At 40.1% G+C, this 13,375-nt stretch overlaps 1 protein-coding gene across 2 annotated transcripts in view; it reads right to left on the reverse strand.

Annotated features, from left to right (window-relative positions):
* The window catches only part of akap12b (A kinase (PRKA) anchor protein 12b), a 38,006-nt gene that overhangs the window by 3,016 nt on the left and 21,615 nt on the right, over positions 1 to 13,375 (reverse strand). Inside the window, exons 1-2 of one of the 2 annotated variants that reach the window (XM_079584424.1) lie at positions 9,527 to 9,765; positions 939 to 5,582 (exon numbers count right to left, since the gene is read on the reverse strand). In XM_079584424.1, coding sequence (XP_079440550.1) covers positions 943 to 5,582; positions 9,527 to 9,551 — 4,665 coding nt within the window. In that variant the 5' untranslated portion in view covers positions 9,552 to 9,765 and the 3' untranslated portion in view covers positions 939 to 942. Of the gene's footprint in view, positions 1 to 938; positions 5,583 to 9,526; positions 9,766 to 13,375 lie in introns of those variants that run through there. The other variant, XM_079584423.1, reaches the window with a different exon arrangement.

The raw sequence follows: 13,375 nt of genomic DNA on the forward strand, positions 1-13,375 counted from the left end.
TATGGGCACTTTCTGATTCAAGTCGGACTAAAGCAATAATTAATCTTTTAAATTAATATAGGTAATGCAGTTTGGCTTCATTAAGGATGTAAACACATTAATCATATTATCATAAACAATCAAGAGCTTTGTGCGCATGTTCCAAAAGACATGACATGCAGCATGTATTCGATGAAGACTGTAGCTTGACTACACAAAAACTAAGCATGTCAATGTACTGTACTTACTGTAATTTAGTATAACCCATTCAAGTGCCCCTCCTATATTATTACCTAGCATTCCTTAATAATTTCGTGGGAAAACTGACATGGAGAGTCAGGTAGCAGTGTAGTTCATTCTTTAAGACTTAATCTATCAATATCATAGCATAAAACTTTTATGATTTTTTATCATTTTATCTGCTCATATGCTGATTTGACACTACCATGGATTGTATTTGATCATACAGTGTATCTTATCAAATTAATTGGTTCTCTAACTACATATTAAAAGCTTTGATGAGTGGAAGAGAATAAGGGAGTGTATAAGGGAGGGGGTGGGGAATTAGACTCGGTCTTTCACCACAAGTTCATCTCTCTTCACACGGCTTCCCTTTAAGACCCAGCAGTGAAGTGAAGGGTCAGGCAGCGGCATTCCTGCTTTGATACCGAAGGTCCCTTGGATACTGGTGCATGGAACAAAAGCTTTTTTATCTTACCGAATGGAAATCCACCCCTAATAAAACTAAGATCAATTGATGCTTTTAAAAAGCCACCATGAAAAAACTGAAGAAGTTTGATGGTGAAGTTTACTAAGTAATGTGGAACTTATTTCTCTTTTGTTTGGGATGGACAAAACTACTTCTGAAAACATTTATATATTTTGTTATAGTTGTTGTTTTGTTCTACAATAAAAAATAAAATTAAAAAATAAATTTCAATAAATGTATAAAGACTAACCTGCTCATGACACTGTGACAACCTCTGTGGAGACATGCTCATTCTCGACCTCCTCCACTACCTCCTCTACAGCAATGGCATTTGCTGTCTTCTCGGTAGCAGTCTCCAGCTTGGCAGGTACATTTTTAGCATCCGTCTTTTGACAATCTGGATCTCTGGACTCTCCCTGGTTTGTCGTGTCCTGTGTTGAAACCTTCGTTTGAGGCTCTTCCAAGTCTTTCTGAGGCCTGTCTACTACTGATTCCTGACCATCTGAACCGTCTTCTTTCATGTTTGTCTCAATGTCTTGAACAGGTACATTATCTGCATCTATGACATTTATGAAACCCACATTAAACTCCTGTGCAGTCTCAATCTGTACCTCCTGTGCCAGTTGACACTGTTCAGCTACAAACTGGTCTTGACTTGCAGATGTTTCTGTCATCTTTTCTTCTGGAATGGCTTCTGAAACTTCTGAATCTTGTGTCTCTTGCTTGATTTCTGTTGGCACTTCTGTGGAATCTGACTCAACTTGACTTTTTCCTTCTTCACTTTCTTTTGTCTCTTTTACTTGCTTTAGTTCGACTTCACTTTTCGTTACCTCTGTTTCTTGATGCACATCTGCCACAGAGACTGTGGCAACCTCCTCATTTTGAGCATGGATTTCATCTGTGATAGAGACTGGGACTGTTTCAGTGATCAGGATGGCTTCAATGACTGTTTTTGTTGGTTTCTCAGTGACAATGTAAGTTTGTTCATTGTCATCTTTGCAGCTATCGTCAGATGCCTTTGGTTTCTCTGGGCTTGTTTCTAGTGGAGCTTTTTCCCCTGAAATGACTTTTGTTGAAGGTTTTTCCTCAATTATTTCAGAAACCCCTGGGGACTCTTCAAGTTTGACTTCCACTGATGTGGTACAGCTATCTACCTCCTCAGTGGCTTTCTCAAACACTTTTTGTTCTGCATGTGCCTCAGCAAGGTTCTCCACAACATTTTGAATGACCTCTTGCACAATAACACTGCTCCGTTTCTCAATGATTTCTGCCTCTGTCACTTGGGATGCCTGGATCACTTCAGTTTCCTCTTTTGCATTCTCAATAACTTCCTCAAACACAACACTAACCTTTGTTGAGGCTACTTCAAAGTTTCCCTCAATGACTCCTTGAGCAGAGACAACCTCAACATCATTCACTATAACCTGGATATTGTGGTCACCAGTGGAAAGAACAAGAGGAACCTTTTCCATAACAGTTTCATGAGCTAGATCTGCTGAATGGGATTCTGCCGTCTCAGATGTTGAGTTTATACCACAGACAGTCTCTTTGATGACTACACATTCTTCAGTGGTGGCCACAACAGGAATGCAATCTTCTGTAGACTCAGCAGTTTGAGAAGCAGGCACCTCTGGAAGGGTTGACATGGCCTCCTCTATTACAGCCATGGCAACTCCCTCCACAGATGCTACCTCAACAGTGGCAAATGCCTCTTTAACACCCTCCAGTTCTTGCACTTTCTCACCTTCAGCAACAGCAACTTCTGTGACTTCTACAGTTTGAGCACAGATTGACTCTTCAACGGTTGCTTCAACAGGACCTGCAGCCTCAACCTGAGGGGATTTTTCTGCCACCACCGGCTCTTCAAGAAATTCTGGTTCCTGTTGTACAGCATTGATAAGCGCTACTTTGACTGCTGCTACTTCTTGGAGATCATTCACAGTCTCAGTTTCAGATATCTCATTCATCTCTTCAAACTGTGCTTTCTCCCCAACTGCATTTGTTATGGGCTCATCTTTGAGCTCTACTTGACCTACACTCATCTGAGCCTCATGAACCTTATCCTCAGTCACACTGACCTTTTCAGGCTCCTGTGTTTTGTCTTCAATAGCCAACTCTGTGACTAGTGCCTGAGTAACAACTGTGACTGACTCTACTGAAGGCTTATGATTGAGGCTTTCTTCTTTTACCGCCTTTATTTCACTAGTGTCAAGGCCGGTGCAAACAGCGGTTGCCTCTGTTTTCTCGTGTGCAACCAAGACTGTTTTCTCTTCCTTGATGGCTGACTCAACCAGAAGAGCATCAGTAATGTCAGCAACCACGCTTTCCTGTTCCTTAGTCATGGTGACAGCTATAGCACTTGCGGTAACACTGATAGTTTCCACAGCTTCTTGAAGTACTACATCAGTCTTCTCTACACCATCACCTGGGACAGGAGTTGTCTCACCTGATGTAACTGGAGATGCTGTAACGCGTGAAACAGCAGAAACCATTTCAGTCTCCTCTACTTGTTCAAGGGCCGTAACTGCTTCTGATGTAAGCTCGACAATGTCGTCTGCAATGGTGTTATCGGTTGATTTGGGTGTGGCAGCTGTGTCTCCTTCTTCGGGTATGTCACTCAATTGCTTTCCCTCTGTCTCATCCTCAACATTTTCCACAGTGGTTGAGATCCAAGATGGTGATCTATCCTCAGCTATGGCATTTGTCTGAGTTACTGGTGCAGATTCTTGCTTCACCTCCTCTGCCTTAACCGCAACTTCTGCAGATGATTCATTGTCATATTCTGAAAGAGGCACCACAGCTGGAGTGTCGGAGTCATCCTCTGCAGAGCCAACGTCAGAAGAAACCTGCTCTTGTTTACCATCAGACTTCTTCTTTCTGCGTGGAATCAATTTCCTCAAAGAGAAAGAGGATTCTTCTTTGGGGATTTCACTGTCAGAGGTTGTCTGCTCTGGGCCTGAGGCTTCATCAGACTTGTCTTCTGCTTTAGGTTTCTTTCTCTGGGTTACCAGCCTCTTGAAAGACTCCCAGGTAGACACAAGTTCTTCCTCTGGTTCGGGGGAAGAAGCCATGGTGTCATGATCAGCTTCACCAGAGCTTACAAGAGGGGACTCGGCAGTCTTCGTCTGCTCTTCTCCAGACTGCTGCAATTCTTCCTCAATTTTAGGTTCTTCATCATCAGAATCAGAAGTTTTTCTGGCCCTTTTTTTAGCTGAGCCCACACAAATAAGAGCTTCCCAGGACACAGATGTATCCATTTTTCTTTTTGACTCCTCTGCAACTGGTTCAGACTTCTCAACTTTTGGCTCAGCCTTAGATTCTGCCTGTGATTCTTCTTTAGACTCAGATGGTACCTCTTCAGAGGGTTTAGGCTCATCAGTTTTCTCATCGAAGACGGCACTTTCAGTTGAAGATAGGGTAGAAGATTTGGGTTTGTCTCCAGGGGCTTCATCTTCGCTCTCAGATGGCCTTTTGACTCGTTTTTTTGGAGTGACTAGTTTTTTGAAAGAGGACCATGGTAAAATTCCATCTTTCTTTTTCTCACTGTCAGAAGTGACTGGTTCACCATCAGGCTCCACGGCTTGAGCCACCTCAGCTTGAGTTACCTCCCCTACAAGTTGCTCACCAGATTCTTCTGGAGAAGATGCTCCGCTGTCAGGTTTTTGGGGCTCAGCAGACTCAGTGGAAGACTGGATGTTTTCAGCAGCTTGTTCACTTGATTCTGTTTGCTTTGATTGAGCTTCTTTCTTACTCTTCTGCTTTTTGGATGACAGCTTTTTTAGACCTGCTCCTGTAAACAGCTTCTTAAGTGGGCTTCCCTGAGCCTTGACTTTCTCCTGAGATGACAGGATTTCAGCTTCAGTGGTCACCTCATCTGAAACATCTGGCTTGTCACTTGTTGGTTTTGCATCGTCAATAGGTTGGGATTCATCAACAGTTTCAGCAGCTGGAGCTTCAGCAGTTTCAGTCTGAGTCAAAGTTTCAGCTTCACTTGTAGTCTCAGCCTCTACTTTAAGATCTTGTGTCTTCTCTGTCTCAGTGGAAGTTGAGTCAGCTGCAGTTTCATCTTTAGTTTCAACTGTTTCAGAGAGTTTCTCTACTTGCTCACCCTCAGCTGGTTCTTTCTCTGCATCCACTTTAGCTTCCTCTGTACCCTCAACAACACCATCTGCGGTCTCCTCAGTTTCCTTAATGTCCTCCTCCGCAGTATTTTCTTTGACTTGTTCCTCATCTTTGGGCTTTTTGAAGCTTGTCTTCTTCCGCAGGTTAGAAAAGATTCCGTGAGTGAAAAATTTCTTAAAGGGGCTCTGTGTCTCTTGAGAGGGTGGACTTGTGGGCAATTCAGTTGGCACTTCTGACTCTGGTTCTTTCTCTGATATCGTCGCCATTTCTTCAGCAGATTTTTGGGTTGCCCCATCACTTGTCTTTTCAGTCTCTGATGGGACATCAACTACAGTTTGGTCTGTTGGTTTCTCTGCCTTATCAGTCACGTCTTCAGTCATGACCTCCTGCTCTTTTTCTGTGGTCTCTGGTGATTTATCTTCCACAGATTTGTTTTCCTCTGTTGCAGGTTCCTCTTTCTTTTCCTCAACAGCTGCATCAGCACCACTCTCTGCTTCCTTCACTGTCAGCAGTTGCACAGGCTCAGTCTTCTCATTCTTGTCTTTCTTCAGTGTGAACTTAAATCCAACAAAACGGAAGATCTTCTTGAAGCCCACCTCATTTGTCTCCTCTTGTTTTTCTTCTACCACCTTCTCTTCTGCGGTTGTAATTTCATCTGCATTTGCAGAATCGTCTCCTTTCTCTCCATTAACTTGAGGGGTAACCTCTTCCTGTAGCACCTCAATTGTTTCAGGGCTGTCTTCTTTTTGGGAGATGGTGTCTGTCTGGCCAACTGTAATGACAAATATGCAAAGTTTTAGTGAATTTTCTAGTAATTTTTTTCAGTCACAGTTGTTCAAGTCATTCGAGTTCACAAATGGCATAAATGAAGCCAAAATCATTGGAATCATAAAGGAATGAGTTAACAGATTATCAAATATCATAACACTCAAAGCCTTATAAAACTCCTTTGTCTCTTATGGATAGCCAATTCTCAAAATGACTAAGTGTAGAATAGAGCAATAAAAGCATAATACATGATCTAATGTAATTAATTCAAGATGGAGGGTTGTGGCATTTGAAGGAAATCAGAGCCACATTGCTAGAAAACCTGCAAAAATATTTTACCCCCTGTACAGATTTAATCAGGCATATGATGGTAATTTGATAATAAGCTTACATTTTCTGGTCTCTTTCCTAATAAAATCTGGGCGAATGATGACAAGATTTTAGATCAAAGCAACCAGGGGAAATTTCCATGTTGTAAGCTTCACAGTTATGCAGGCTATGTTGCCAAACTTGTAGACTATGAAATTTACCTTATTTAATAAAACACAGCAAACACACAATGAAGGGGGTGGTTTGTAATATTACTTTATTAATCTACCTTAAGCCTGTATGTGTCCAGTTTTTAAGCATCCAATAATTTTTTGAACTAAAATCGCAACAGGTGGGATAAACAAAAGAACACAAACACACACAAACTTAGAATGTCTTAAATTCCTCCCTTGACTATCTGTGTTTTGACAGGAGTGGGTCGGTTTTGAGGGTGTGGGGCTAGGAAGAGGGAGTCGAGTTTGCATGTAGTGTGGGCCTCCTGGAGGCTCAGTTTCCCTTTGACATCCAACCTAGCAAGGGACCATTCACATCTGGCTCTGCTTGCTCTTGCTCTGGGGTCTGAAACCCACCCAGTGACTTTAAAAACAAATTCCAAGCATTTTTAATGCATGGATATCACATTACTTGCCTTCCTACGCACATATATGACACAGGCTGAGTTAAAGGGACAGCAAACCCATTTATCTACCAAATCAACTTAAGCCAGAGGTCAAAAATGATTTATACATTGTTTAGAACAATTTCATTTTTATGTGACTGGTTAAGGCTTGGATTGATTACCTTAACCTTGAAACTCATACAATGAAACAACTGGACTGACTTATATATTGCCTACCATCATTTCAGATTTTCAGATCAGTAGACGGTCATTAAAATAAAATACTGATGCTCTTTATCGTGTTGTGGTCACTCCTTTACTTAAATTCCTCCATCAATTTTATGTAGGTTTAAAACAAAATGGAGATCCATGTTTTCAATATATGATTTAAATTTAACAAAACACCAACCTAATCCCACAATTCAATATGGTATTGGGATGCAAAAGCATCCCCATCCCCCTACAATACAACAAACCATCCCCCCCACAGACCAAACCACAATCTAAACTTCAGCTTAGGAAGACTGTATTGTGTTGTCCTCTTTGTCTCACAATAGGCCTCTGTTTTTTCCTGCTTTGACTAAAAGGGGTGGAGGCCCACACTATTGTCCATCCTGGAACTTAAACTACCATGATTAAAATCCTTATTGTAAAATGGGAAACGGGCATTATGGGAAGCCATATAGAATGACAGACTCAGCCTTGGTGATATGGAAGACTGATAACACAAGCAGTATAGTTTATAATTTAAACATTTCTGGTTGTGCAGTGTTTGTAAAAGTGTTAAAGTTGGGTGGGATCTAAATGTCAGAGTAGTACCATATTAGACAAACATTTGGAAAGAGGAAATATCTTTAAACTAGAAACCCACCATAAAGATGCACTCATGTTGTTTTTGTGTTTGTTTACATTTTACAGCACTCTAAAAAATGCTGGGTTGTTTTAACCCAATTTTGGGTCAAATATGGACAAACCCAGCCATTGGGTTAAATTTTGAAATTGCATTTTTGATCCAATGTTTGGGTTTGTCCATATTTGACCCAAAATTGGGTTAAAACAACCCAGCATTTTTTCGAGTGAGGATTTGATAAATCTGCAACTAAAGATTATATGTTTTTAACTCAACTTTACTATGTTATTTTAAAAACATCTCCTTCTGGGTGTATTCCCAGATGTTTCTTCTTACAGTTTTAACTATGAAGTTAAGTTAGGAATATGAAGGACACACATTCTCATGCAAAAAGACATATTGTACACTCTAAAAAATGCTGGGTTATTTTAACCCAATTTTGGGTCAAATATGTTCAAACCCAAATGTTGGGTTAAAATTTTTATTATAAAATGTAACCAACGGCTGAGTTTGTCCATGTTTGACCCAAAGTTTTTTAGAGTGTATGTGTGCATGTATATTGTTACATGAGTATATAAAGACAAAATGGGTCAGAGACTTGGTGAAGCCACCAGTTGCCCTACATTTGCCTTTGTCTTAATGGTGGCTCATACTGGGGAAACTTGAGCCAAGGAATTCAAAATAGCGTGTCTGTTGTGGCTGCTAAAGTGTGAAACTGTGGGTGAGCATTTTGGAATGGGGTGGGGGAAGATGCCATCTGAAATCACAGTGGTGTGATAGGGCTTTCTAGAAATATGGGGGAGGGGTGGATGTTTGTTGAGATGGGCCTAGGGTAATGGTCAACAACCCACTACCCCTTGCTGTTACATGCAAATATAGGCTGTTCATTAGTGGAGTCTGTGTGTTTAGGGAAGTTGCAGCAGTAGACTGACTGTCGGACCCCCACCAGGCCAACTACCCCACCTCCTGCACTAAATAACTACACTTTAGTAACTCTGTGACTCCCTTTGACAAAGATGTGTTTAGAGCATATAGTCAATTTAAAGGGATAGTTCACCCCAAAATAAAAAAATGACATAATTTACTCACCCTCATGTTTTTCCAAACCTGTATATGCTTCTTTCTTCTGTTGAACAGAAAATAATATATTTTAAAGAAGTTTGGTAACCAGACAGTTGATGGGGCCCATTGACTTCCATTTATTTCCTGATAACCAACATTCTTTAAAATATATTGTTTGGTGTTTAACAGAAGAAAGAAACTAATACAGGTTTATAACAACTTGAGGGTTAGTTATTGATGACAACATTTTCATTTTTGGGTGAACTATCCCTTTAAGCCAATTTAAGTCAAATTAAATTGTCAATTTAGGACAAAATAGATTAAACTGATACAACCAAAGATAAGAACATCCACAAAAAAAGTCATAATAAACATCCCCAGCTAATCAAAACACTCTCTGAAGTCATGTGCAGCAGGTAATCAATTCCATACACACACACCAACTCTATAGAGAACCCTGACTAAGATCTAAGGGGCTTAAAAACTCATTAAAATTCCTTAAAAAGAAGGACAACTGAGACCACTGAAGCCCATCAGCTCTGAACATTTCCAAGAATTCTATAGATTACATGTATAAACCCACCTAGCTGTACTTTTTCACTTTAACATTATACATGAAACATTATAAGGCTTAGGTTGGTCTCCCTCACTTAATGGTTAATGCTTCACACTGTCAATATACAGAACGATTTTAAATTTAAAAACAAATCTCTGATGTTCCATAAGTTCTAGATTCTATCAAAGTCCAAGAATCAATGAAATGCAAAACATAATTACACATACACAAAAAAAACTTGAGATATGTCAGAGAAAGCAATAAATTACTTGAATGAAAAATTATATATATATATATTTTTTTATGAATAATGCATAGCACAATGATACCATAGGCTACAGATCATGTATTAGAATTTACCCACAATTTTACTGAATTGACTGATTACTGAATAAATTCATAAGATGATCCATTAATAATAAAAATAAACCTGAAAATAAAATCAAGAAACTCCTACAGTGCCGATCTCATTGATTATTGCTCCCCTGTCCTAAAATATGAACCATAATACGCCCCAACTATAACAAGTCATAGATTTTAGATGCATCTTACCTGTTAGAGTTATTGTCCCAAGCATTTCAAAAACTTTTGCAATTACTTCTCAGGAAAAAAAAAAAAAAAATCTGTTTAACTCGATGACAGTGATGCGTTTTTGAACTCCGCTCTTGTAAATGTCCTGCTTCCTCTCAGACTATCATCAGCTGATTGGCTTTAAAGCTACACTCTTGTTTCCCTCTCTTTCTCTGTCCTGTGAGCTTGTGTTGAGGTCAGGCGTCTCCTCTTCTGAGTTTCTGGGTGAGAATGAGGAGAGCGGGAGAGTAAAACACATTTCAACAGACACTGACACATGTCCTATGTGGGACCACCCCACCCAATCACCCCCCCTCCCCCCCCCCCCCCTCCTCCTCCTCCTCCTCAACTTTTCAGCTGTTCTCAGCCCCTCTCTACTGAATGAGTTTCCCTCTTCCTTCCCCCTCCACTCCTCTTCACACACTCCCTCCACCCACTCACACAAACATTCCTTTTTCCAACTTTTTCTTTCCTTGTTCAAAACGACAGAAATTGTCAAACCATAGTTAAAATGTGTGTATGTGTGTGAAGGGAGGGAGGGAGGATTACTCATGTTATCAAAGGCATTTCTGTACATGATGTTTTACAGAGCTCCATCTCCCCTTCCCGTCTCCTAAACAGCAGGCTCCATATAAAATGGACAAGGGTGAAACAAGGAACTCCAGAATATCTTCTCTTCTTCTCCCTTTCACTCAACCAAGCTCACATCTTTACATCTTCTCCACAACACTCTCAGTCCAAGGGTTTCGTTCTGTCTAGTTAAAAAGGAAAATTCAATGTGTTGCAATGTCTTTGTAAAAATTTGTGCATTTAGGTTAGCAGATTAGCAGATAAAGTGACTTTCTATTTCAAATTTGCGTCCCAGGCTAGGTAGTGCTAATGTAATGAGGCTGCCACTTTACAGTGCAAATGGTCCATTCAAAGCGTAAACTGAGGCAGCTTTATTTCATTCAACTTTGTTGAAGGAGGATGGCTGAAGAATGCCAGTGAGATTCTTCGGCATACAAGGGTCTAATCAGACATCTCACACCTTGCCATTGTTCCCATGGAATGTGCGAATTCCAGCTGGAATCTTCTTCTAAAGGGGTGATAAGAACTCTAATCCAGTTTGGTCTGGAACCTAAAGACTATGCAGAAACTCATCTGGTTAAGATTGGTATTTTATCTCAGCCAAAAACCAAAAGCTTCTTCTTTATTATTCTCTTGATCAGACACAAATTGTATTACAATGATTTGATTGAAATGGTATTGTGATATTTAAGTTTCTAAACTGAACCGGACTATAGCACTAGACGTCAACATAAGTGTTTGGCTGCAAAGCTAGAGGGGACAAGTAGGGCAAATTCTTCATGAATTGCTGATGAATAGCCACCGTCAGACTATATTGTGATCTAGAAGCAGACAGAGGCATGGGGCTCAGATCAGAGGATTTGAGACATGGGAAAGACTTTTTGTCCCCAGTGACTCCATAGGAATGGAATTCAATAAGAACAGACTCTCACACACTAAAGACAGTGTGAGTCACTCCCATTTACTGTAATGGACATTCCTCGAAAGAGGAAGCTTGTCCTCTACATCTTCCTGTATGCATCACTCGAAAGCTGAGTCATATTTGAGGACTTGACCATGAAGACACAATTAATATGAATGACCTAATCTTGCCTGATGTAGTAAGATATGATAAAATACCAACAGCCAATCGCCGCCATGGACTGGCATGGTGGATCCAATACCCAGAATGACATCCATGTTATCTTTTCCACCAGGGAAATGCGATCAAACACAGAAACGTGAACAGTCGGCAGTCTGTTTTGGCTGGGACCCACTGGGCGTCCCACTGGCCTGGGATCTTGCAGGGGATGCTACGACGTCATTGTAGACCCCAACACACACGTACACGCATACTTCCAGATACACACGACACGCCCTTAACTATGCACGAATTCCTCGAGCCAGGAAGATGACGCCGAAATAATGGGAGGAAAAGGAAAGGAGAGATCATGTGAAGATCTGGCCAGTATCAGAAGACTGTCTCTAAGTTTCCAGCATTCTCCTGCTTTATACTTTCAATTGATTTTGCTCAATTCATTATCTTTAAAACACAATATCTTCATATACCTTCCTCTCTATATCTCTATATCAAGCTTTCCCTGTTATTCTTGCCGTTTCCTTTGCTTTCTATGGATAGAGGAAGCGGAGGAATGCCGCACAGGAAGAACGCTCATTCTTTTGCGTCATTGCTTCCTCTTCCCTCACCAGTTTCCTTGACAATTAGGTCATTTTCTTTCCCTCAGCTAATTGTTCAATTTTCAGAAAGGACATTTTGACAATGACTCTTACAGAGTACCTAACCACCCCAATGAGCTGTCACAGTGCAAAGTACAATTTGTAACAGTGACCTCATAATTCATCCCACTGTTATGGTCCATTTGGTTTACTTATGCTCCATGTAGCTGTCATTGATACTGCAATCCAAACAAATATATATTTTTGTGGAAACTGTGATACCTTTCCTGAAATATATATCTTCAAGATTCTTTGATAAATATGAAGTTTGAAAGAACATCATTAATTGTAAAAATTATTTTTTGTGTAATATTATAAATGTCTTAACAGTGTCCTTTCCGAATAAAAGGTTTAATATCTTATATATTTGCTCAATGACATAATATGAGACAATCAAATTTCTCATGAATGACCAAAAGGTAATAAGTTAGGGATGTAGTAATGTAAAATATCAAGCCAACATTTGATTGTGTATTCCCTCTCTATCCAGATCAAATCTCACTTTCAATATCCTTATGTCAATAGTCCGTGCAAATGTTTAACAGCCAAACAAAAATGAAACTACACTCTCTTTCTGCTTTTACTTTTATTTATTTTGATTAATGCCTTCTTTACATCTCTTATACAATTTTATTGGCGCAAATTAAATTAATTAATATATCAAAATGATTCACACTCTCCCTGTGGTTTTCTCTTTCTGCCAAGCCCTTCATCGCTCCACACTTCTCACATTCCATTCTCATGTCATCGTAACTTTCCTCATCTGTGTGTCTGAGTATTACTGAAACATACTCATAGTATCAAATGCTTACTCAGTCAAGAAAATCATAGACCTCAACTTAAGTAATCAGTGCAGTTTGTATGTAGTTTCAAAAGACCCTGACCTGAATATCTTTTGTCATTTTTTACAGGATTTTACAGGAATCTGACCACAAATCACACTGCAGCTCTGGTAAAATGAGTCTACTAAGTGATGCACGCGGGTGCACACACACACACACACACACACACACACATCAAATCACTCAGATTTGGATTCAGATTCCGAACACCAAACAAAAAGCTGAAGCAATAATCAGCCATCTCAGAGGTGGAGCTCTCGGTGGACACAATTCCACAGAAATAGGTCGAACATACAAAAACACACATACTAAACTGATAGCAAAAAGAAAATATACAATAAAGCGACACACTTATGCCAGCAGGAATTCCTGAGATAAACAGATAATCACATACAGCCTGTTAAAACATGTTTGATATGAAGCACAGACTCATATCCTATCAGAGTACAAGCACACACACACACACACAGCTTGGTGGGGGAGGAGGACTGTGTATGAGATAATGGTTGAGCTCACTCTCTGGACTCACTCACGCCGCCGCCTCTTAAATGCCTGGCAGCCAGCTTGTGTGTGTGTGTGTGTGTGTGTAAGTGTAAGTGGGTGGATGGGAGAACTTCATTCTTTTACAAACTTTTGCATAAATGTATCTGATGCTTGTCTGTACATGCAGGTCATGCAAATATCTGTTTGTAATTTTATGCTG

Source organism: Phoxinus phoxinus (assembly GCF_949152265.1).
Source record: "Phoxinus phoxinus genome assembly, chromosome: 16".
NCBI lineage: Eukaryota > Metazoa > Chordata > Actinopteri > Cypriniformes > Leuciscidae > Phoxinus > Phoxinus phoxinus.